Source organism: Nycticebus coucang, chromosome 16 (genome assembly GCF_027406575.1).
Source record: "Nycticebus coucang isolate mNycCou1 chromosome 16, mNycCou1.pri, whole genome shotgun sequence".
NCBI classification, from domain to species: domain Eukaryota; kingdom Metazoa; phylum Chordata; class Mammalia; order Primates; family Lorisidae; genus Nycticebus; species Nycticebus coucang.
In genome coordinates this window covers 71589954-71612382 of record NC_069795.1, presented here as the reverse complement: position 1 = coordinate 71612382, position 22429 = coordinate 71589954, and the positions used below count along the sequence as shown (strand labels likewise).

At 41.4% G+C, this 22429-nt stretch overlaps 2 protein-coding genes across 2 annotated transcripts; both read right to left on the bottom strand.

Moving 5' to 3' along the window:
• Nucleotides 1-3989: 3989 nt before the first annotated feature.
• Nucleotides 3990-17592, bottom strand: CSTA (cystatin A). Its single transcript, XM_053565333.1, has 3 exons — nt 17344-17592; nt 8105-8206; nt 3990-4277 (listed from the first exon to the last, which is right to left on the bottom strand). The coding sequence occupies exons 1-3, from the start codon at nt 17407-17409 to the stop codon at nt 4149-4151; spliced, it is 297 nt and encodes a 98-aa protein (XP_053421308.1). The 5' UTR covers nt 17410-17592; the 3' UTR covers nt 3990-4148.
• A 2935-nt stretch (nt 17593-20527) lies between these two features.
• Nucleotides 20528-21900, bottom strand: LOC128567803 (eukaryotic initiation factor 4A-I-like). Its single transcript, XM_053565318.1, is given in 2 exon segments — nt 20528-21031; nt 21034-21900. Coding segments are annotated over 2 exon segments (1212 nt in total). The 5' UTR covers nt 21884-21900; the 3' UTR covers nt 20528-20669.
• Nucleotides 21901-22429: the final 529 nt, after the last annotated feature.

The following is a 22429-nucleotide window of genomic DNA, read 5'->3' as shown; positions in this document are numbered from 1 at the left end:
AGCAGACCACCAAACAGGGACTATGACCATTTTTTGGTGCCAGTTTGGCTTTGGGAAGTGCTTTGAAGGTTCTGCTGTGACCAACCACTGAGCTGATCACTGTCCGTTGTCATATAAAATCCACTTTTCATGGCATGTCACAATCTGAAAAAGAAAAGGTTCGTTGTTGTTACATAAAATAAGAGAAAAGACCACACCTGAAGACAATGATTGCTCTGATTTTCGGTCAGCTCATGAGGCACCCACTTATGGAGTTTTTTCACTTTCCAGTTTGCATCAAATGCTGAATGACTGTAGAATGGTCAATGTGGGGTTCTTCGGCAGCTTCTTCTGCAGTTGTCAGAGCATCAGCTTTGATGACTGCTCTCAGCTGGTTGTTGTCAACTTCCAATGGCCACCACTACATCTTCATCTTCAAGGCTCTTGTCTCCTTTACAAAACTTCTTGAATCACCACTGTACTTTATTTTAGCAGTACCTGGGGCAAATGCACTGTTGATGTTTTGAATTGTCTCCACTGCTTTACAACCCATTTTGAACTCAAATAAGAAAATCGCTTGAGCTGGGCAAGATTGCCCGAGCTCATGATTTCAAGACCAGCCTGAGCAAGAGCTAGACCCCATCTCTTAAAAAATAGCCTGGCCTCAGGCAGCACCTGTGGCTCAGGGAGTGGGGCCCAGGCCTCATATGCTGAGTGCGGCAGGTTCGAGCCCAACCCCAACCAAAGTGCAAGAAAAAATAGCCGGGCATTGTGGCAGGTGGCTGTGGTCCCAGCTACTTGGGAGGGTCAGGCAGGAGGATCACCTGAGCCCAAGAGCTGGAAGTTGCTGTGAGCTGTGATGCCACAGCACTCTACTGAGGGTGACAAAGTGAGACTCTGTCTCTAAAAAAAAAAAAAAAAAAAAATAGCCGGGCCTTGTGGCGGGCTTCTATGGTCTCAGCTATTTGGGAGGCTGAGGCAAGAGAATCACTTGAGCCCAAGTGTTTGAGGTTGCTGTGATTGGTGATGCCACCACAGCACTCTACCAAGGGTGACAAAGTGAGACTCTGTCTCAAAAAAAAAAAACAAGAAAATTTGCTTATCTTTGCATACCAAAAGACAAATTTGCTTTTTGTCTTACCATCATTAACATAGTCCAAAATAGATATAAAACAAACAGCAAGTCATAAGTCATTAGCAAAAACACCTAAAGCAAGAAACACGCATTAAAACGATGTGTAACATAACCACATTTATTTAAGAATGTATTCCAGTATGAACCACAATTACTTTTGTACCAACCTGATGCAAACCTAGATGGTGTAGCCTGCTACACACTTTAGGCTAGATGGCCTAGCCTGTTGCTCCTAGACCACAAAATTTTGCAACATGTGACTGTACTAAATATGGCAGGAAATTGCCACACCACAGTAAGTATTTGTATGTCTAAACATATCTAAACATAGTAAAGGATAAAAGACAAAAAGTGGTATACCTGTATAGGGCACTTATCATGAATGGATTGGAAGTTGCTGTGGATGAGTCAGTGAGTGAGTGGTGAGTGAATGCGAAGGCCTAGGACGTTACAGAACACGGCTATCGGCTTTATAAACACTGTACACTTAGGCTACGTGAAATGTATACAACTTTTTTTCTTTCTTCAACAATAAATTACTTTGAGCCTCTTACAATGTTTTTACTTTGTAAACTTTTAAATGTTTTAAACATTTTGACTCTTGTAATAACACTTAGCTTAAAATACAAACACATTGTACAGCTGTACAAAAGTATTTTTCTTTCTTATGTTCTTATTCTATAAGCTTTTTTCTATTTTTGTTACTTTTTTATTTTTTGAATTCTTTATTAAATCATAACTGTGTATATTAATGCATATATGGGGTACGCATTTTTCTATTTTTAACTTTTTTTTTTTTACTTTTTAACCTTTTTTGTTAAAAATGAAGACACAAACACACCTATGCTTACACAGGGTCAGGTTCATCAAGGTCACTGTCTTCCACCTCCACATATTATCCCCCTGGGAGGTCCTCAGGGGCAGTAACACACAGGGAGCTGTCAACTCTTGTCATGACAATGCCTTCCTCTGGAATAACCCCCGAAGGACCTGCCTGAGGCTGTTCTACAGTTAACTTTTTTTTTATAAGTAGAAGGAGTTCATTCTAAAATAAAAAGTATAATAAATACATAAACCAATAACAGTCATTTATCATCAAGTATTATGTACGCTACACATATATAATTGTACATGCTACATTTCTATACCACTGGTGGTGCAGTGGGTTTAATTACACGTTACAACAGCTATGATGTCACTAGGGGACAGGAATTTTTCAGCTTCAGTATAATTTTATGAGACCACTGTCATACATGTAATCCATCTTGAGTAAAATGTTATGTAGTGCATGACTAACTTTTTTTGCATAGGTTCTTCTGTTATTGGATTAATTCTTAAACCTGTGATGTATTCAGACTTTTCATACCAAAATGAGGATAACGTAAATCTAATCATGAAATTCTGGAATTTCACGTATCTTTAATTAGCTGCTCTGTGTATGCGTGTATGTTTGTAATACTCAAAAAAGGATTTTTAGGATTGTATGTGTATCTGTATGTATGTCTATCTGTTTGTAATCCTCAGAAAAGGATTCTTAGGATTACCAAACCCAAAGGGGGTCCAGCCTAGGTCTTGTTACTTGCTGCACAGAGAGCTAATTATTGAAATGCTGAGGAGTCCCAAGGAAGAATTCAATTTTTTAAATACAAAAGACATCTGTCAGAAAAACAGAAGAAGCAGCCTCGAATCATCTCCTGGAGAGGCTATGTGCAGGTCGTGGGGGATGGATGGGTCAGAATGTTGCCCAGGGGCCTTTGTCCTGCGAAAATTCTGCCGTTTTTGGGAAACAACTCAAAAAGTTCAAATAGTAGGCCAGGCCTGGTGGCTCACACCTGTAATCCTAGCGCTCTGGGAGGCAGAGATGGGTGGACAGCTTGAGCTCACAGGTTCAAGACAAGCCTGAGCAAAAAGTGAGACCCCATCTCTACTAAAAATAGGAAAATGGAGGCAAGAGGATTGCTTGAGCCCAAGAGTAGGAGGTTGCTGTGAGCTGTGGTGCCATGGCACTCTACCCAGGGCAACAGCTTGAGACTGTCTCAAAAAAATCAAATAGTTAAGGGGGCTGGGGGGGATTATAAAAAACACATAGGGTTCTTGAAATTTGTTGACAGAGCTGGTTACATTATTACCAGGCCAGTGGGACTGCCTGTGGTTGTTGCTGCTCACAGACATAAGAGTGCCATAGCATTGATGTTGGCTAGCCAGTGGAGGCATTTTTCAATTACTGACTGTTTATATGCTGGTACCTGAAGGCTGATGAACAGAACAGTTTCTCTATTACGAAGCATTATGAGCTGGCAGTGGTTATAAAAAACAACCACTGTTCTAATTCTCACTTCCTTGTCTGCTTCAGGGGTTAGAATAGCTGAGGGAATGAATTCTGAGCATGTGTTAGTAGAGCATAGAGGTTAAGTGCATTGAACCTGGGATATTTGGGGGTCTCAGCAACCACAGAGAACAAGAAGATTGGTTAATTGATAGTCCATGATTCCGCCTGCCTGTGGAGGAAGTTACAGTATCCTTTAGCCATTTGTACAATTTCCAACTGACATCAATTTACATAGAATTTATACTGTAAAGCAGTGATTTTTCAACCAGTGTGCAGTGGTGCACTGGTGTGCCATGAGAGGATCTTAAGTGTGCCATGAAAATTTTTAAAGATCGTTAATTAAATTATTTTCAAAAGAAGTTCAAAGCACAGTAAGTATATTCTTTTTTTTGGCACCACCCAGTATTTTCTTTTTTTTTTTTACTCCCCTTTAAATCAATGTAATTTAAATATGCTGCAGAAATTTAACTATAGGTTCAAGTGTGCTGTGAGATAAAAAATGATGAAAATACCGCTGCAAAGCATTACACGTACTACTGATTTTGAGATAGAAAAGGTCATTTTTATTTAATACAACAATGAGAAATAATTCAAGAAATAAGGTATTTGAAAAGGAATTCTTCTTTATTGATGAGCATATTTTATTAACAAGGATCATTTCTCCGTAGCCGGTGGAAGGAACCAGATCACCTTGGGAACACGCTGCTAAAAGCCAGTCAGCTCATCTTCCTTGCGTTTGTCAGTCTGGTAACCAGAAAGCGTCAACTCCTGATTTTGATAAGGAAGACTTTGGAATACTTTCACGTGAATATAACGATTTTCGCCTACTCGTATCTGAAGGGTATTTCAAAAAAGAAGATGAAAAAGATTCAATCAGCAAGGCCTACATCAAGCGAAGATTCTACAGGTCTGTCAAGATGTCAGTGCAGTTAAGTCCTTGGGAAACAGCCTTGCTAGATCAGACTACTATTCTTAGACTAGCTGCTTCTATAAACCTGCCAAAATATTTTATGAAAGAAAGGGCAGGCTCACAACATGGTAGCAGGCATAGGTCCTAAGTTTATTTTGTTGTTGTTCTTTTTTTTTTTTTTTTGAGACAGAACCTCAAGCTATCACCTTGGGTAGAGTGCTATGGCATCACAGCTCACAGCAACCTTCAACTCCTCGGCTCAAGCGATTCTCCTGCCTCTGCCTCCCAAGTAGCTGGGTCTACAGGAGATCGCCACAACGCCCAGCTATTTTTTTGGTTGCAGCCATGATTGTTGTTTGGCGGCTGGGGCTGGATTCAAACCCTCCAGCTCAGGTGTATGTGGCTGGTGCCTTAGCCGCTTGAGCCACAGGCGCCCAGCCAGACTGAGTTTTTTTTTTTTTAAGAGACAGGGTCTCACTTTATTACCCTCTGCAGACTGTCATGGCATCACAGCTCACAGCAACCTCCAACTCCTAGGTTTAGGCGATTCTCTTGCCTCAGCCTCCCGGGTAGCTGGGACAGACAACAGGCGCCCGCCACAACGCCCGGCTAGTTTTTTGTTGCAGTTTGGCGGGGGCTGGGTTTGAACCCACCACCCTTGGTATATGGGGCTGGCGCCCCACTCACTGAGCCACAGGCACCACCCTGTTGTTCTTTTTTAAATTTTATAATCTAGGCACAAATGATAGCCTAGAATTGCTTTTTATTTGCCAAGATGCGGCAAGCAAGAAAACAAGTGACATCCTATATTTTTGGTGATGCTGTTTTCTGACTCCCAAATCGTGACACTTTGTTTGCCACACAGTTGGATAAGGAAGAAGATCAGACTGTCCTAGAAAATTTGGAATGCAGCGTTCCCACACCTATATTGGAACCCACTTTATAAATGACTACTGGTAGTACCAAGCAGGGCCCAGGGGGAAGACAGCCTCCCTTCTTCCCCCTGGGGAAGACAGGGTAAGGGGGTCTTTCTAGGAAATCATTGGTGTGAAGGGTGAGATAGTAGTTTGGATATGAATCTAGGAGCTATGAATATGGATCGAGGAAAACTCATGGTAAGAATTTTTACTTTTGTTCTTGGTTGAGACAATAGAAGTTTAGCCTTATAATAATATTTATTGTGTTCTGATTTCACTTTCTATCCTAATTTTAAAATTGCCATTTGTTGGGCAGTGCCTGTGGCTCAAAGGAGTAGGGCGCTGGCCCCATATACTAGAGGTGGTAGGTTCAAACCCAGCCCTGGCCAAAAACTGCAAAAAAAAAAAAAAAAAAAAAAAAAGTAAAATTGCCATTTGTCAAATATTTACTATGAGCCATACACTGTGATGAGTATCTCAGATATATGATTATTTTTTTTTTATTATTAAAGACCTGAAGAAAGTCAGAACAATGTCAGTTTTACAGATATGGAAGATTAGCAAGAAAGGTTAAGAGGTTTTTCATAAATTTCTCAGCTAGTTAAGTGACAGAGCAAATATTTAAGCCCAGATTTATTAGGCTCTAACATCTATGCTCTTTTTACTTATGTTGTAACCTTTTTTTTTTTAAGATGGAGTCTCACTATGTTGCCCTGGGTAGAGTGCCGTGACATCACAGTTCACAGCAACCTCAAACTCTTGGGCTTAAGCAATTCTCTTGCCTCAGCCTCCCAAGTAGCTGAGACTACAGGTGCCCGCCACAATGCCCAGCTATTTTTTGATTGCAGTTGTCATTGTTGTTCAGCAGGCCTGGGCTGGGCTCGAACCCGCCAACCTCAGTTGTATGTAGCTGGACCCCTACTCACTGATCTACGGGTGCCGAGCTTATGTTGTAACCTTTTAAAAGCACTTACTGTGTATTTGAAATAGGGCATCCACCTTAGCGAACATCACTGGAGGCAGCACAGCCAGTAGGTAAGCATCAGACTACCTGGCTTCAAATTCTGACACTGCTCTTACAGTTGTGTGACCTTGTTACTTACTTCGCCGCCCAGGGCTCAATATTCTCATCAGTAACACGAGAGAAGTGATTGTACATATCTCATATATTTGTTGTGAGTACTAAATGAGATGACCCGTGCCCAGCTGTTAAAATAGTAGCTGACACAGTGTAAGTGCTCAATAAATTCCTATCTTGATTATATCTCACAAAACCCTGAAAAGTAGGTTGTTACCCCCACTGTGCAGATGAGGGGATGAAGGCTCAGAGAAGAAGCGGAGGGAGCTTCAATCACACAGGTTTCAGCAAGGGTCTAAAACCAGGATGGTCTGACACCAAAGCCGACAGTCCTTCCCTTTTACCACTCTGCTTCAGATACATGGAGTGTCACATTACCAGCAAGACCTTAAATCAAGAGAGTGGGCCAGAGCAAAGGATCAACCCCCAGACTGACAAGAAGTATGGAGGAAACTGGGGTCAGAGGCTGTAATCCTGTGGGAGAAGTTTGATAGCAGAAAGATCAAAATACTGAGAGAAAGAGAAAAAGAGAGAAGGACTGGGGTTAAGAGAGGGCAAAAGGATGGTCAAGGAGAGAAATTTTCAAGAAGAAACTTTTGAGATAGTTTTTCATAAGCTTTTCAAGAAATGTGTGAGATGGTCAATATGTGAATCCTATGCATCTGGATTAATCAAAAATTATTATCATAATGATCCCAATTTTGATGGGCTATTTTCTGTCTTTGAACAAAATTGTTTTCTAACTGGAAAACTTTCTTTTCAGGCCCTGAGGAAAGCAGATTGAGAATGGAGGAGACAATGCCATTGTTTTTTAAGGATACAGTGGAGTCTCATTTGCCTGTGTCTCCCCAGGCCTGACCTATACTAGGAACTCAGATTTGGTAAGACTGGGCTGATTCACCTACACAACCTAGTAATGTAACCTTTCTGTGCTGAGCTTGCTATATCCACTAATTTGATTTCTTTGCTGTGAACATTTTTTTATTATATATTTTAAGTGGCTAATTATTTATTAAAGAGAAATAAGCCATACTGTGCCAAGGCCAATGATTAAGTAAAGATACGTATTTATTATTATTATTTTTTAAAGACTTTTATTTTATTATTTTTTTTTTCTTTTGCAGTTTTTGGCAGGGTTGGGTTTATGGGACCAGTGCCCCACTCCTTTGAGCCACAGGCACAACCCCTATAAAATTAACTTTTAAAATATTTTTAAAGTTTCCTTTGCTTTAAACTATACCAAGAGCGCCACAAATTGAATCTACTAATTTGAGTTGCAAAAAATAATTATTTAAATTGTATTGATCAAAATGCTTATGAAAAGGGCAAAAATAGTTTATTTTCCCAGCTAATGAGTCAAGTTATTTCTTAAATACACTTAATTTAGACATATAGAATCATTCAGCTTTAAAGTGGATTATGCTTCAAGATACCATCTGGTCCCACCCTACTTGTTCAGCAGATGATATATTTACCTCCTTTATGGCCACAGCCACAGAGCACACATGCCCTAAACTGTCACAAAATTGTTTTCTTTACAATCTCTGGAAATCAAGAATCAATATTAAAAATTTTTCTTAACTCATGAAGAAAAAAAGGTATAACTTCATCTGCCAAATTTGAAAGTCTACCGCTTGGAAAGTATCATGTTGGGCATCTTAGGGAATAAATTATAGAGTAGGGGAATCAGGAAACATTTTATATGAATTGAGAAATATAATACTGTTTAGTGCCGAGGTGGATGTTGAACTCTAACCTTAATGTAGTAATTTATTCCAGCAACTACTTGAGTTTTATACTCTTCAGCTTCAAATTCTTCATAATTCTTATTTGTTTTTTCTTCAAGCTGTGGTTTAATCTTAAGAAGAGAAAAGAGAAAATGAATTATTACTGGACTTCATTAATGTGATTTACAAATATGGGAACCTCATGCTCCTAAAAGTCCTTAAAGATGGTATTGAAATCTGTGAGCATTTCAACAGAAAACAGCTATCTTTAATAAAATTACATGGGTTAAAATGTTGCTTTAGGCGGTATTTACATTAAGTTGGTGTGGTTATGGAGTATGGTAACATTTTGACTTGTAAAGCTCTAATAGTTATCTATGTCTTTTTTTTTTCCTTTGAGACAGAGTCTCATTATGTCACCCTCGGTAGAGTATTGTGGTGTCACAGCTCACAGCAACGTCAAACTCTTAGGCTTAAGCGATTCTCTTGCCTCAGCCTTCCAAGTAGCTGGGACTACAGGCACCCGCTATTTTTTGTTGTTGTTGTTGTAGTTGTCATTGTTGTTCAGCTGGTCCTGGCCGGGTTTGAATCTGCCAGCCTCAATATATGTGGCTGGTGCACACAAGCGCCGAGCCTAGTTATCTATGTCTTTGATAACAAACAGGAGAGTGATAATAACTACTTGATAAAAAATTATTTCGAAATAATTTCAGACTTAAAAGTTGCAAAAATAGTATACTAAATTCCTTTATTCAGTCTCCCCGATGTTGGTATCTTACATGGTACAATATTATCAAGTGGTCAATCGACCTTTTTCAAATTTTGCCAACCATCCCCAAAATGTCTCCTTTCTGCTCCAGGATATCGTCCAGGATCCTACATCACACTTACTTGCCATCTCTCCTTAGTCTCCTTCCAACCTGGCTTAAATTTAGGTCTATCTTTGTTATTCACGACCTTGTAAATGTGAAGAATACTGACCTGGTAACTTGTAGGTTGTTCTTCAATTTGGGATTGTCTGATCTTTTCTTATGTTAATATGACTCATGGATATTTCTTTTATCTTATGGATTATAATTCATTACTACTTATGCTGTTGCTCAAATTGTTCTAGAGTTGGCCCTTGGGAGCTTCTTGATTATTGCCTGTGTCCTTTCAACATGCCTCCTTCATGAGCAATTCCTTACTTTCTGACACTATAAGATATGCCAGGCTTATCTTGAATTTTCTCTGCCTCCCCACTGTCATCAACCATTTCTCCAAGAAAAAATGGCCCTGGCTCCTTTTATTAGAGAATGGTATTTAAGATCCAAGATTTGGGCACTGTGCATTCTCATTGTTACTGGATATCATTGCTTCTGGGCCACTCAGTACAAAGAGCTACAAAATATATGTATATATACTCACACACATATGCACATATCTTTCTTGATCTGTATGTGTATAAATATATATATGCTTGTATATATGACACACTGTTTATGCATTATGTATATGTGTGTGTATAATCTATCCCAACACTGTAGGATCCACTTAGCTTTGCCCCTTTCCTCATCCGTAACTCTGTTCTCAAACACTAAGAAGCCTGATTCTTACTATTCTCAATGTATTTACTTATTTGTTCAATTCTAGCATATACATAAATCAGTTTCAGAATTGCTAACGTATACCCCTGTGCAAAGTAAATTAACTAACTAGAGTACAGTATTTGTGTACAGTTCTATAATGAGCCTGTGATTGCATTGGGCACACCAGGGTAATCCAAGATAAGCCCCTCATCTTTAGATTCTTAATCACACCTGCAAAGTCCCTTTTGCCATGTAAGGTAACATAATTCCAGAGATTAGGATATGGACGTCCTGGGAGGGCCATCATTCTGCTACCACAGCGGGGTATAAGCTTAGATGCTAAGCTTAAATCAAGAATGAGAGGGAACTAGAGAGTCCCAAATTCAATGTGTAAACTCTTACTGAATCCACCAGTGTCAGGTTTGGTCCTTCATCCTCAGGTGGGGCTGAGATGCTAGAGTCTCCTATGATTCCTCAGACTGAATTTCTGCTAACAGTAAAGCTTCGGTCTTCTGCCAGGGTAACAGTTTGTCTTCCAGGGTGGAGGAGAGAGAGAGGGAAGATCCAGTTGTTCCTCAGAGATCTCCCTGTCAGACTTCTCAGATTTGGCTCCACGCCTCACTCTTGTTTCTGTGAAGTTCTGCAGCATGAATTTACCTACTTTTGGCTTAGACTTTCCCCACTGCGGACTTAGATTCTGTCTTGACGGCTCGGTCGTTTTCCATTGTTCATCTGTTTTCCATCTTCCAAGACACTGTTGATATCTCTGTGGTGGTGTCTGCCTATCTCCTGTCTTTTTTATGTACGTTTGTGCCTCCCTCCTCAGTCCTTTCCTATCCCTTGGGCAGAAAAGGAAATAGCTGCGTGCTGCGAATTCTGTGTTGTGTACCTTGTTACTGGGGAGTTGCCTCTGTGCCCTCCATGAAAGCTCCAATTAGGCCTCCAGTGTACCTCAGTTCTCCTGAGGCCACCTGGCCCTTCTCATCTGTAAGCAGGCATTTTCTTTATCCTTCTTCTTCTTCTTTTTTTTTTTTTTTCATACAGAGTCTCAAGCTGTTGCCCTGGATAGAGTGCTGTGGTGTCACAGCTCACAGCAACCTCAAACTCTTGGGCTTAAGCGATTCTCTTGCCTTAGCCTCCCAGGTAGCTGGGACTATAGGTGCCCGAGTGAGCAGACATTTTCAATTATTTTTTATTTTTTGCAGTTTTTGGCTAGGGCTGGGTTTGAATCCCCCACCTCTGGCATATGAGGCTGGCGCCCTACTCCACTGAGCCACAGGCGGTGCCCCATTTTCAATTATTTTTATTGGTGCCCTAGTTTGGGAACCCTAGTTTGGGTATCAGGTTTTCAAACACGTAGGCATTTGCAAATTAGGAGTTCTCAGATAATTTTGAGAGGCCACTCTGTGGACCACCTTCAGAATACACAGGGAAAATATGATAGCTTTGTTGAGATGGAAAATGAAGTTTCAAAGTAGAGAAAGAGAGAAGACAAATAGTGAGAAAAAAACAGGAATGGGAAGAGATAAGGTGCAGGAGAGAGTTGAAGTGCTCAGGGTGCAGAGAGAAGATAAGGAAGGGCTTACTCTCTTAGGCTCCCCTGTCCTAGGCCTTTTGCACTTCCAAATGAGGAGTTGCCGACATTGAGTACCAGTCAAGTTGGGAGCTGAACTGGAAAGGGTTAATCTCTACTCTAATCCTGCAGGGGTCCTCAAACTACCACTGGGATATGGGGCCAGTGCCCTACTCCTTTGAGCCACAGGCGCTGCCCAAGGTCATGTTTTATTTTTTAGCATGCATCCTAAGCTTTTATTTCTATCTGTCCTCAAAATAGATCCAAATCTATAAACTTTCCATTGTTTCTGTGCAGTCCACAAATCCAAAATTTTCCATGAGAAAGTTGATTTCAAATGTCTGTTTCGTTTCCTTAAGTACTCGGTACCTGTTCAATTGTGTACCTTGATTTCTGGCTCATTGTGTTTATAACCTGTAGCCTCCCTTCCCCGTTCCCGGAAAACAGATTTGTGCAGTTTAATGTTGGATACTTTGGACCTGGGTGGTAAGATCTGAGCTGGGGAGCAGGGGCAGAGGAGGGGAGTTGGTCAGCGAAGGTAGTTTGGTGCTGAAAGACCCCCCCCCCCCCGCCAGATGGGCACCAGGAGGATGAAGGCCCACGGGGAGCACGGTCAGGAGCCTTGGGGATGAGGAGAGAGACCACAGTTGCACTAACCACAGTTGGCCTCACCTTCCTCACCTGCCATGCATGGTGGTGGTGCTGGAGAAGGAACAGAGGGTGGATGTAGATTCAGTTCCCAGCCAGGGGAGGAGCACCTGGTGAATACATTTACCCCAGAGTTGTTCAAGCTTTTCTGATTACTAGGAGCACAAATCTTGGCGAGTTGTTAGTTCTCTGAGATTTGAAGATTTGAGCCACCAGGCATTCAATACCTAAGTGTTTCCCCTAACCTGCGATTGTTCTACAGAAACAGTTGGGCTGTGCATAATTTAGGAGACAATGGATAGAAAGATAATGGTGGCAATGTGGATAGATTATATTTGGGGACATTTTACAGGACAAGGAAGGATAGTTTGGGAAATAGCATGAAAGGACAACAGGGCTGGTAAGGTGTGACTTGTGGACATTGGTTGTCTATATTTTGAAGGGACAGGACGTATGGGCCAAAGCAGGCAGGATGTAGAAATGAAATGAAGTCACCTGGCTAAGAGAGGCAAGGTGGGCTGAGGACACGAGTGCAGAGCCTAAGACTGGAGGGAGGATGGAGAGCCAGTGGGGTATAGACACCAATCCTCTAAGGGCAGGAGCTGAGACACCTGCGGCAGGGACCATGGGGATGGGAGAGATGGAGCAACTGAGGTCAGACCCACCTCTGTGGGGTTTCTAGAGAAGGGCCAAAAAACAGTATGACTGGAAGGATGTTCTGGCAGCCAGGGCCCTGTTTTGGTTGTTTGGCATGAATTCCTAGGTCTGAAATAGGTGAGGTTTCTGTGGTTCTACGCCTCCCTTGAGCAAAGTTCTTTGTTCCTGGAGAGGAGGTCATGAAGGAAGTGACACAGTGGGAGACTGCCTCTAAGGACTGGCATGCCAGGAGCTCCCACGGTCATGGAAATCAAGTGGAGGAGTGTAGGAAACCACCCTAGCATGGGGTCCAGGCTGTGTGAGTCACGTTCTGATGAAGGTGGGAGGGCGGGCACCTGGAGGACTCGGTATGGCTGAATGGCAGGTTCTTTGGGTGTGGGGCAGCAGGAGAGTGACTGAAGAGGAGGCTGTGGTCAGAGAGGGTTACGTGAATTTGCCAATCCCAGTGAGTGGGAGCTGTGACATGCCAAACTCCAGGGTGTGCTCAAGATGCCCCTGAGGTATTAGTGTGGTGTCTTGGCTGACAGAAATTGTGTTCTGTGTGTTTGCCAGGAATGGTATTTAGCAATCAGGTTTATGACTAAGGTGTATGTGTGTGTGTGTGTGTGTGCGCGCGCGCGCGCACGCACATTGCATGTGTAATTAATTATAGCCCTTATTTCTAAAAATAATTGAAATAATATTTCTTTCCTTCATATAAACATACTCAAAATTCTCATCTAATGTTTATTTACGTAGGACATAAGATAATGGATCAGTCACAATCTGGAGACGTTTGGTGTTGGGCCATCATTTACTTTGTTCTTCATTACACCTATTATAGTTTTCATGGTGGGGCTGTGTTTCTTCCTGTGTCTCCCTTACTGCCAACCGATTTTGTAAATTTCCCTGAGGGTAGGAACTATTTTATGTCCCCCTCCATCCATAGCAATCCACAAAGTACTGTGGACATGATCAATGTTGTCCATCCCAAAATAGAAAATACAGATGTAACAATGACCCTTAACTAATACAGAGAATTCTGGAAGAGGGGGTTACTTCTAAGTGTACTCTGGGCCCAAGCACCTTTAATATCTGATACCACAATGACCCATTCAGTCTCTTATCCTCAGAATGGGAAAACCTCTGCCTTCATAAATGTTCAAGTTTCCTCAATCCCTAAACCCTTTATTTGCCTTTCTTTTCTTTCTGATTTGATCCAATATTTCTCTTTATTTTGATGGCAGATTCCTTGGATATGTATTATATTTTTTCTTTGATTCTGTCTCCCCCAACCCCCAGTTAGATTCTTCCTTCAGCTGGCATTCTGCTAAGAAGCTCTTGGGTAAGGACAGAGAAAGCTGATTAACTTTAGCCACTTTAAGAATACTGTATTTTTCATTAACAAAAAGACATACATTCAAAAATCAAAGGAATAAAACTACAAAGTAAATGACAGGTAATGGAGATCTTCCCTGAACCTCCCTAAATCATCCTAGGTATATGGTTCTCAGCATTGGCCCATATACCATATATGATTTAGGGAGGTTCCATAATCTTGGCAGAGCTGATTCCATAATCTTGGTGGGGCCGATTCAAGTTCCTCACCTATAAGGAATACCTGCCTCTTAGGGTTGTTTGTAGGATAAGTGATATAATTAAAGGAAAGTGCTTCCTAAATCATAGTCTCTTGACTGTTCCTCTACCTTCCCAACTGACTGGGAATTGTCCCCTAAGGCTCTTTCCTGCAAGGAGGGCAGATAAGTTCTAATGAGGAAGGAGTTCAACACCTGAGCAGCTGAACCACACACAGTAATTATTCACCTGAAAGTAAGGAGGTTTGACAAGCATTTTCTAATGTCTTTTCTGGTCTTAAACCTATGACTATGAAAAATAGTTAATTGGATATTGTTTTATGTTATGTTCCGGCTCTCTTGACATCCCCTACACTGTAACTCCTTGAGGGCAGGGGTGTGTCTCACAGCCCTTATGTAGCTTCTGTAATATTTAACACAATGTTAGACACCTAAGAGATATTCAAGAAATGCACCTACCAGGAAATGTTTCTTTGGTATCCGTTTCCCATACTGATTTAAATGTGCGGCAGATGCTTGCACAGGGAAGCCAAGTTCCCCAGATCCCTCCCCTCACTGTGATTCTCTCACCTCACAGAGCTTCTCCAGGTTCTGCCACTGTGTGTCAAACATCTGAGGGTAAGCTCGCTTCTTAAGTGGGTGACTCTTAAACTTCTTTGACTTTTGATTTCAATATCTGACAAATTGCCGTAATGCTTCCCTTGCCTGCCTCAGAGGTTTTGAAGATTAAATGAGAAGTTGAATTGGAGGGCAGGCTTTTAAAACTGCAGAACACCTTTCTGGGGTGGCTGGGGTGGGGTAGCTGCTAAAGTTGCTAAAGAGATAGCTAAGAGATAGTTGCTAAAACTATCTGTTATTCTATTTCTCTGGCAAAATTAGGGCCTCAGGTAAGCAGCCAGAAACAAACTTTCAAATTTAAGATGTGGCTTACAGATAGGTGTTGTTAACAAGGCAAGGCTTCTTGTTTAAAAAAATTATTATTCTTGCTAACCAGATAAAAGGCTTTTAACAAATCAATTAAACTTTTCTGTATCCTTTCAATTCCAGATCTCTACTATTCGCTATGCACCATAGCTCTGGTCCCCTCAAGGGTCAGGAATGATCTCAGGTCAAAATTTGAAGTAAATAATTGTGATGCCTACCCTGAATATTTCTTTTTTCATTTTCAAGTCATTTTAATACATATTATCTCATGTAGTCTTTACAGCTCTTAGATTGGCAGGGCCAGAGGTGTTTTACAAATGAAATCAAGAAGTTCTATTTTGGCACCCTGATTTTTAGAGCCCCACCTCCATAGGCTTTGTAGGATGCCATATATCCCTGGTTGTGTAAACAAGTGAGGCCTTACACAACAGTGACATTCCTGTGAGCCTGCTAGAAACTGTGAACTAAAAATCTTAGCCTCCCCCCGACAAGAGGTCAGACACGTCTCATCATGTCCCCTCCCTTCTTGGAGATGTCCTTTGCAACCTATTAACAGGCCTAAACCTATGTAAAACAAAGCTTAAATCACACCTATTGGTCATTAATTTACTTACCAGATCTCTTGAGTTTGGTTGTATGTCCAGTATAAATCTGGTGGCTTGTCTCTGATTAACTGACTTCCTTATTTTAATTTAAAACTTTCCAAGATGTTAGACTTCATTTATAATAATAAATCAAACAATCTTAAAAACCACTTATACCCTGTAATCTGCTTTGAGATGTTTTGGCTTTCTGGGCCAGACCAATGTGACTTCCACATATTGATTTATGGTGTAATTCCTGTCTCCCTGAAATGTATATGGCCAAACTGTAACACAGCCACGGTGAGACCACTTGCTCAAGGCTTTCCAGGCATGGCTGCATATATTCAGTTCAGAATAAATCTCGTTATTTTGCAGAGTGTGGGTTCTTTTCCACTGACAAAATGCAGAATCTCAAGCCTACCCTAGACCTCCAGGTCAGAATCTGCAAGGTCCATAGGTGATTCATGGGCACGTTCAAGTTTGAGAACACCAATTTGATTAGGGGTTTCAAATAAATGTATTAATGACTTAACATTATCTTCTCCAAGAAAAAAAGGTCCAAGGTATGTTTTTTTTTTATTTTTTGGTCACCCCAAATAGAGTGCCATGACTCCATAGCTCACAGCAACCTCAAATTCTCGGGCTCAAGTGATCCTGTTGCCTCAGCCTCCCCAGTAGCGGAGAGTATAGGCACCTGCCAACATGCCTGGCTAGTTTTTCTATTTGTAGAGATGGATTCTCACTTCGCTCAAACTCCTGAGCTCAGGCAATCTGCCCGCTTGGCCTCCCAGAGTGCTAGGATTGTAGGTGTGAGCCACTGCGCCTGGCTAAGATGTTTATTTTTAAATATCTCTTGAATTGGAAATATTTAGTCCCAAAGAATGAGTGGTAGAATTTGAGACCTGGCTTCTTAGAGAGTTTCCTGAATGAATATAAAGGATTCTATCTCTTAAATCACTTAAATGGCTGATATTGCTTGCCAAATCACAGAATGACATTTCAGAGATAAAAAAGAAGGAATGACACAATAAAGCAACAAATTACAAACCTGAAATAGTGATATGCATTGCCTTTCCATAAAATATGCAAATGAATTTTTATTATATAGGTGACAGCTAATCAAACAGTATTTAGAAATGCATCAACTTGCTAAAAACATTGAGTTCTATTTTTCCCTGAGTTAAATGATTTGGCTCCCGGTAACATCTTAGAATTATAAACTACCCACTTCTCTTTTCTAGTAGTTTAATTACTCTCTAACTACAAAAAGACTAAATCACTGTCTATTTAGACAAATGTATAGAAAGTTTGTTAAGTGCCTTTACTATGCTGTTCTTCACTCAATTTATTTTTTAAAACTCTCTGCAAGGCATTCCAAGTCTACTTCATCAGATTGTTAACAACCTTAGGCTTTAATTACATATTGGCCTCACTTAGGATATAGACTGAATTAGTAGTCCTAGAATCATACTTTGTAAGAGATTTGGAAATGATCCAATATAAATTTTGTTTTGTGCAAATGGGGAAAATGAAGCTCAGAGAAGGTATGTTATTCGCTCAAGGTCATAGTTGGGATTATTTGAGGTCTAATCTGAAAAGCTCAGCGTTCCATTTTAGTTGTAAGGAAGCCTGAGCAAAACCACACACTTACCAGTGTTTTGGTTTTCATGTTCGCCCACACACATAGTTCAACCTATGAACTAAGATTTTTGGATCAAACTATTGCCTGAATCAACTCACCTTGTTAGCAATCTCCTGGATTTCTGGAGTGGCAGGTTTGGCTTCAGTTAAACCTCCAGGTATCATTTTGGCTGGTTATTTCTTTGTTGGGTGAGTTGCTGGAAGAGAAGTGATCAGGTACGTGTGGAGTCGAGTCTTTAAAGAGCTCCGCCTATAGAATGTTTTATTTTCTATTCATCTATTCCTTCCTATGGGAGGAAATTGAATATGCCTCAAGGCAAGTCTTGCTTCCTCAACAGAATATGCTAAGTGGAATCTGGAAGAAAGAGGGGTGGGGGTGGGGGGAAATAGGTGTGTACAAGAGTCATGCTGTAACAAGCATCAAACATCCCTGCCTGCTCTTTGACAGTGGTTCCATCCTCTTACATCATCTAAGTATGAAATCTGAAGCCACAACCAGAATTTCTAAATGTTTTAAAACTTCTAACCCAAAATTTTATTTTCAAAGGAATACCTATAAATAATGTCAAGGCTGATCATTTAGAATTTATTTGACTTTAAAAAGAAAGTAAAAGGATCTATCTGGAGGACATTGGCTATGTATGTGCACTTTTATTTAAATTTCTAGAAACATTTAAAATAAAGAAAAACACAGGGTGGCACCTGTGGCTCAAAGCGGTAGGGTGCTGGCCCCATATGCCGGAAGTGGTGGGTTCAAACCCAGCCCCAGCCAAAAACTGCAAAAAAAAAAAGAAAAAAAGAAAAACACAAAGAATAAAATAACAAACATCTATATTTCTATTGGTCAGAATTAAAACATTTAATATTTTGTCACATTTGCTTTCTTTCTTTTTTTTTTTTTTTTTTTTTTGAGAGGGGATCTCACTCTGTCACCACACAGGCTGGAGTGCAGTGGCGTGATCACAGCTCACTGCAGCCTCAAACTTCTGGGTTCAAGGTATCTTCCCATCTCAGCCTGGGACTATAGGCATGCCCAACTGAGCCTGGATAATTTTTCTTCTTCTCTTTTTTTAAGGCAAGATATAAACAAGTTTTATTGAGAAAGAGAAAGATTTGCAGAGTAAGAGCAAGATACGTTCACCATAGACAGCAAACTGTCCCCCATTGTGGTGACAAAGAAAAGGCAAAGAAGCCTTCTTACTATTTTTATAGAGCGAGGTCTCCCTATGTTGCCCAGGCTGGTCTCTAATTCCTGGCTTCAAGCAATCCTCCTGTTTTACCCTCCCACAGTGCTGGAATTAAAGGTGTTAGCCACTGTGCCTGGCCTTTTTATTTTTTTTATAGTTGTTTTTAAGAAATAAAATACATATTATAGGTTTGGAGGAAACTCCTCACCCCACCCCAACCTTTCTCGCACAGAAGTAAATTACATTGTGAGTCTGGTATCCTTCTAGCCCATTTTTATACTTTTACTTAGTGTGTTCTTAACATTTTTCCTCAAATTGTATGAAAAGCATACATTTTACATTATGTTTTTTTTCTGCTCCATCCGTTTTTGAGTCCTGATACACAGAAGGGAACTTAATCCAGTTCATTTCCTTTAACTGCCCTGTGCCGTTCTATGCTAGATCTATCTCTGTGGCATTCTAGCTGACTGCCACATGGTTTGTGCTATTCTGTACTTTACACATTCATTCCCCAACTGATGAAGATTTTGGTTGTTTCTATTGCTTCCCCCTTATAAACAATGGTGTATTTTTTGCACCATGTGTCAGGGCTTTAGCAGGCAACTTATCTACAAACAAAATTGCCATGTTGTGTGGCTCTTCATTGATATTTTTTCAATTTTGGGAAGGAATAATCCATATACATAATAAAAATGTTCAGCAGAACCAAAGAACTTGCAATGTAAGGATTTCTTCATCCACCCAATTCCTCGGCCACCCTTCTACTCTCCAGAGACAATTACTGGCACCAGCTTCTTGTATATTTTTTAGAGACATTCTTTACACATACAAATGAATGATTAGCTGAACACACACATGCATATACAAGCAGATGTGTTTTCCTTTTATGTAACTGTAACTCTACTACTTCAGTTACCATACTCTTTGCTTGACCCCTAATATATTTTGGAGATTGTTTTACATTGCTACATGTTATACAGGTGCTTCTTCCCTCGCTGGTACTTGACAGGTGCTTGGCAAGTTCTTGGTGATGGGTAAGTGCTCTACTGACTACTCTAGGGCCACTGCACAGCTATGTCTTATTAAATGCCTTCACCTGGCAATTGAGAAAAACAGCAAATGTGGATGACAAGGCACTCACTCAAGAGGTCACAAGTCAGCCAGGTACGGTGGCTCATGCCTGTAATCCTAGCACTCTGGGAGGCCGAGTTGGGTGGATTGCTTGAGCTCAAGAGTTCAAGACCAGCCTGAGCAAGAATGAGACCCTGTCTCTATTAAAAATGGAAAATTAACTGGCCATGGTGGCGCACCTCTTTTGGAGGTTGAGGGAAGAGGATCACTTGAGCCCAGGAGTTTGACCTTCTGGTTGTTGTGAGCTATAACACCATGGCACTCTACTCTGGCAACAAAGTGAGACTCTGTCTTAAAAAAAAAAAAAAGGCTGGGCACAGTGGCTCATGCCTGTAATCCTAACACTCTGGGAGGCCGAGGTAGGTGGACCATTTGAGCTCAGGAGTTCAAGACCCTGTCTCTAAAAATAGCTGGGTGTTGTGGCAGGCACATATAGTCCTAGCTACTTGGCAGACTGAGGCAAGAGAATCACCTAAGCCCAAGAGTTTGAGGTTGCTGTGAGCTGGGATGCCACTAACACTCTACCAAGGTGACAAAGTGAGATGCTGTCTCAAAACAACAACAAAAAACAAAAACTAAAAAAAACCACCCAAAATGGCCACAAGTTACCTGAAGACATAGGCTCAGCCTTCCTAGGCCACCTTCTCTGGCTAATCCCAACAGCTGGTTCTATTCATCTTTGTGTCCTTTTCTTTTTTTAAATTTAGAGACAGAGTCTCACTTTATTGCCCTCAGTAGAGTGCCATGGAGTCACACAACTCACAGCAACCTCCGTCTCCTGGGCTTAGGCGATTCTCTTGCCTCAGCCTCCTGAGTAACTGGGACTACAGGCACCTGCCACAACGTCTGGCTATTTTTTTTGCCAAACGCCAGGGCTGGGTTTGAACCTTCCACCCTCGGTATATGGGGCTGGTGCCCTACCCACTGAGCACAGGCACCACCCCATCTTTATGTCTCTTTTTTTTTTTTGCTTCAAAAAGTGACATTTATTCAAAGAAAAAAATGACAAGATGTCCATTCCTTGGCTCCCTTCCCTCCCCCCTCCTGCTACTCCTCAGCCCCCCAAGATTGAACCCTGGCTGGGGCTAGGTATTAGGACAGCCCCTCTCAGATGAGGTCTGCAATGTTGAGGGGCATCTCCTCGATGGAGGTGTTGTAGAAGGTCTCGATGTCTCTAAGAGTCCTCTTATCTTCTTCTGTCACCATGTTGATAGCCACACCCTTACGGCCAAAGCGTCCACCACGACCAATTCTGTGGTTTTCTCTGTTGGTAGGAAGATCATAGTTGATGACTAAAGAAACCTGTTGCACATCTATGCCTCTGGCCAGCAGGTCAGTGGTAATCAATACTCGGCTTGAGCCAGAATGGAACTCTCTCATGATCACATCTCGTTCCTTTTGGTCCATATCTCCATGCATGGCAGACACAGTGAAATCTCGGGCATGCATCTTCTCAGTGAGCCAATCAACTTCCTCCAGGTGTTGATGAAGATGACTGCCTGGGTGATGGTCAGGGTTTCATACAAGTCACACAGTGTGTCCAGCTTCCACTCCTCTCGTTCCACATTGATGTAGAATTGGCGAATACCCTCCAGGGTCAACTCTTCCTTCTTGACAAGAATCCGAATAGGGTCCCTCATGAACTTCTTGGTCACCTCAAGCGCATCAGAAGGCATTGTAGCTGACAGCAAAACCACCTGGGTGTTGCTGTTGAGCTTTTGGAATATGTCATAGATCTGGTCCTTAAATCCACGGCTTAACATTTCATCAGCTTCATCCAGTACAAACATCTTGATGTATTTGGGAGACAGGTATCTCCGGTTAAGCATATCAAACACTCGGCCAGGGGTACCCACAATGATATGGGGAGCTTCCATTTGCAGTTTTTGCACTTCAGCATGAACATTGGTGCCCCCAATGCAGGCATGACAGGAGGCACCCATGTAATCTCCTAATGCCATGACCACCTTCCGTATCTGCTGAGCCAATTCTCGAGTGAGTGCTAAGACTAAGGCCTGAGTGGCCTTTAGATCCAATTCAATCTGCTGCAAAATCGAGATAGCAAATGTGGCTGTTTTCCCAGTCCCAGATTGGCCTTGAATGATCACATCATAACCCTTGATACAAGGAAGAATGGCTCGCTGCTGGATGGCAGAGGGCTTCTCAAAACCATAGGTGTAGATACCATGGAGGAGGGACTCCGAGAGATTCATGTCATCGACGCTGTCAACAATCTCATTCCAGTTACTCTCAATGACGCCTTTGGGCTCCATCCCATCAGGTCCATTGTCTCTAGATCGGGAATCCTGGCTCACAGACATGATCCTTAGAAACTAGGCTTTATGTCTTTTTTAAGACAGGGCCTCTCATATTCAGGCCCCCAACTTTTTCAAGGCCATGGACCATTTCTATCTCTCTGCTTACCTCTTAGTCCAGACCGTCTTGATTCTCTCTCTCCAGTGGTGGGGTATACGGTAAGCAAAGCATGTTTCCTATTCTCTTTCTAGGGTCTATGCTGTGTTACCCTGTGGTCATCCCTCTTTATTCTCAGTAATTTATTTTAGAAGTAAAAATGTCCCTAGAGCAAATATTTTGTCTTTCGTATTCCTACTATAAAATCCTAGTTTTTCTCAAGGTAGTATGGATGCCTCCGACTGGCAGGAGAAGAGTCAAACATGAGGACATTGCAGGAAAGAAAAGCACACCAATTAACATCTCTGGGTTAATTAATAATGAATAATTAATTAATAATTGATATAAATTTTATTAATAATCAAATCAATTAAACATACAATTATTGGGCGGTGCCTGTGGCTCAGTGAGTAGGGCTCCGGCCCCATACGCCGAGGGTGGCAGGTTCAAACCCA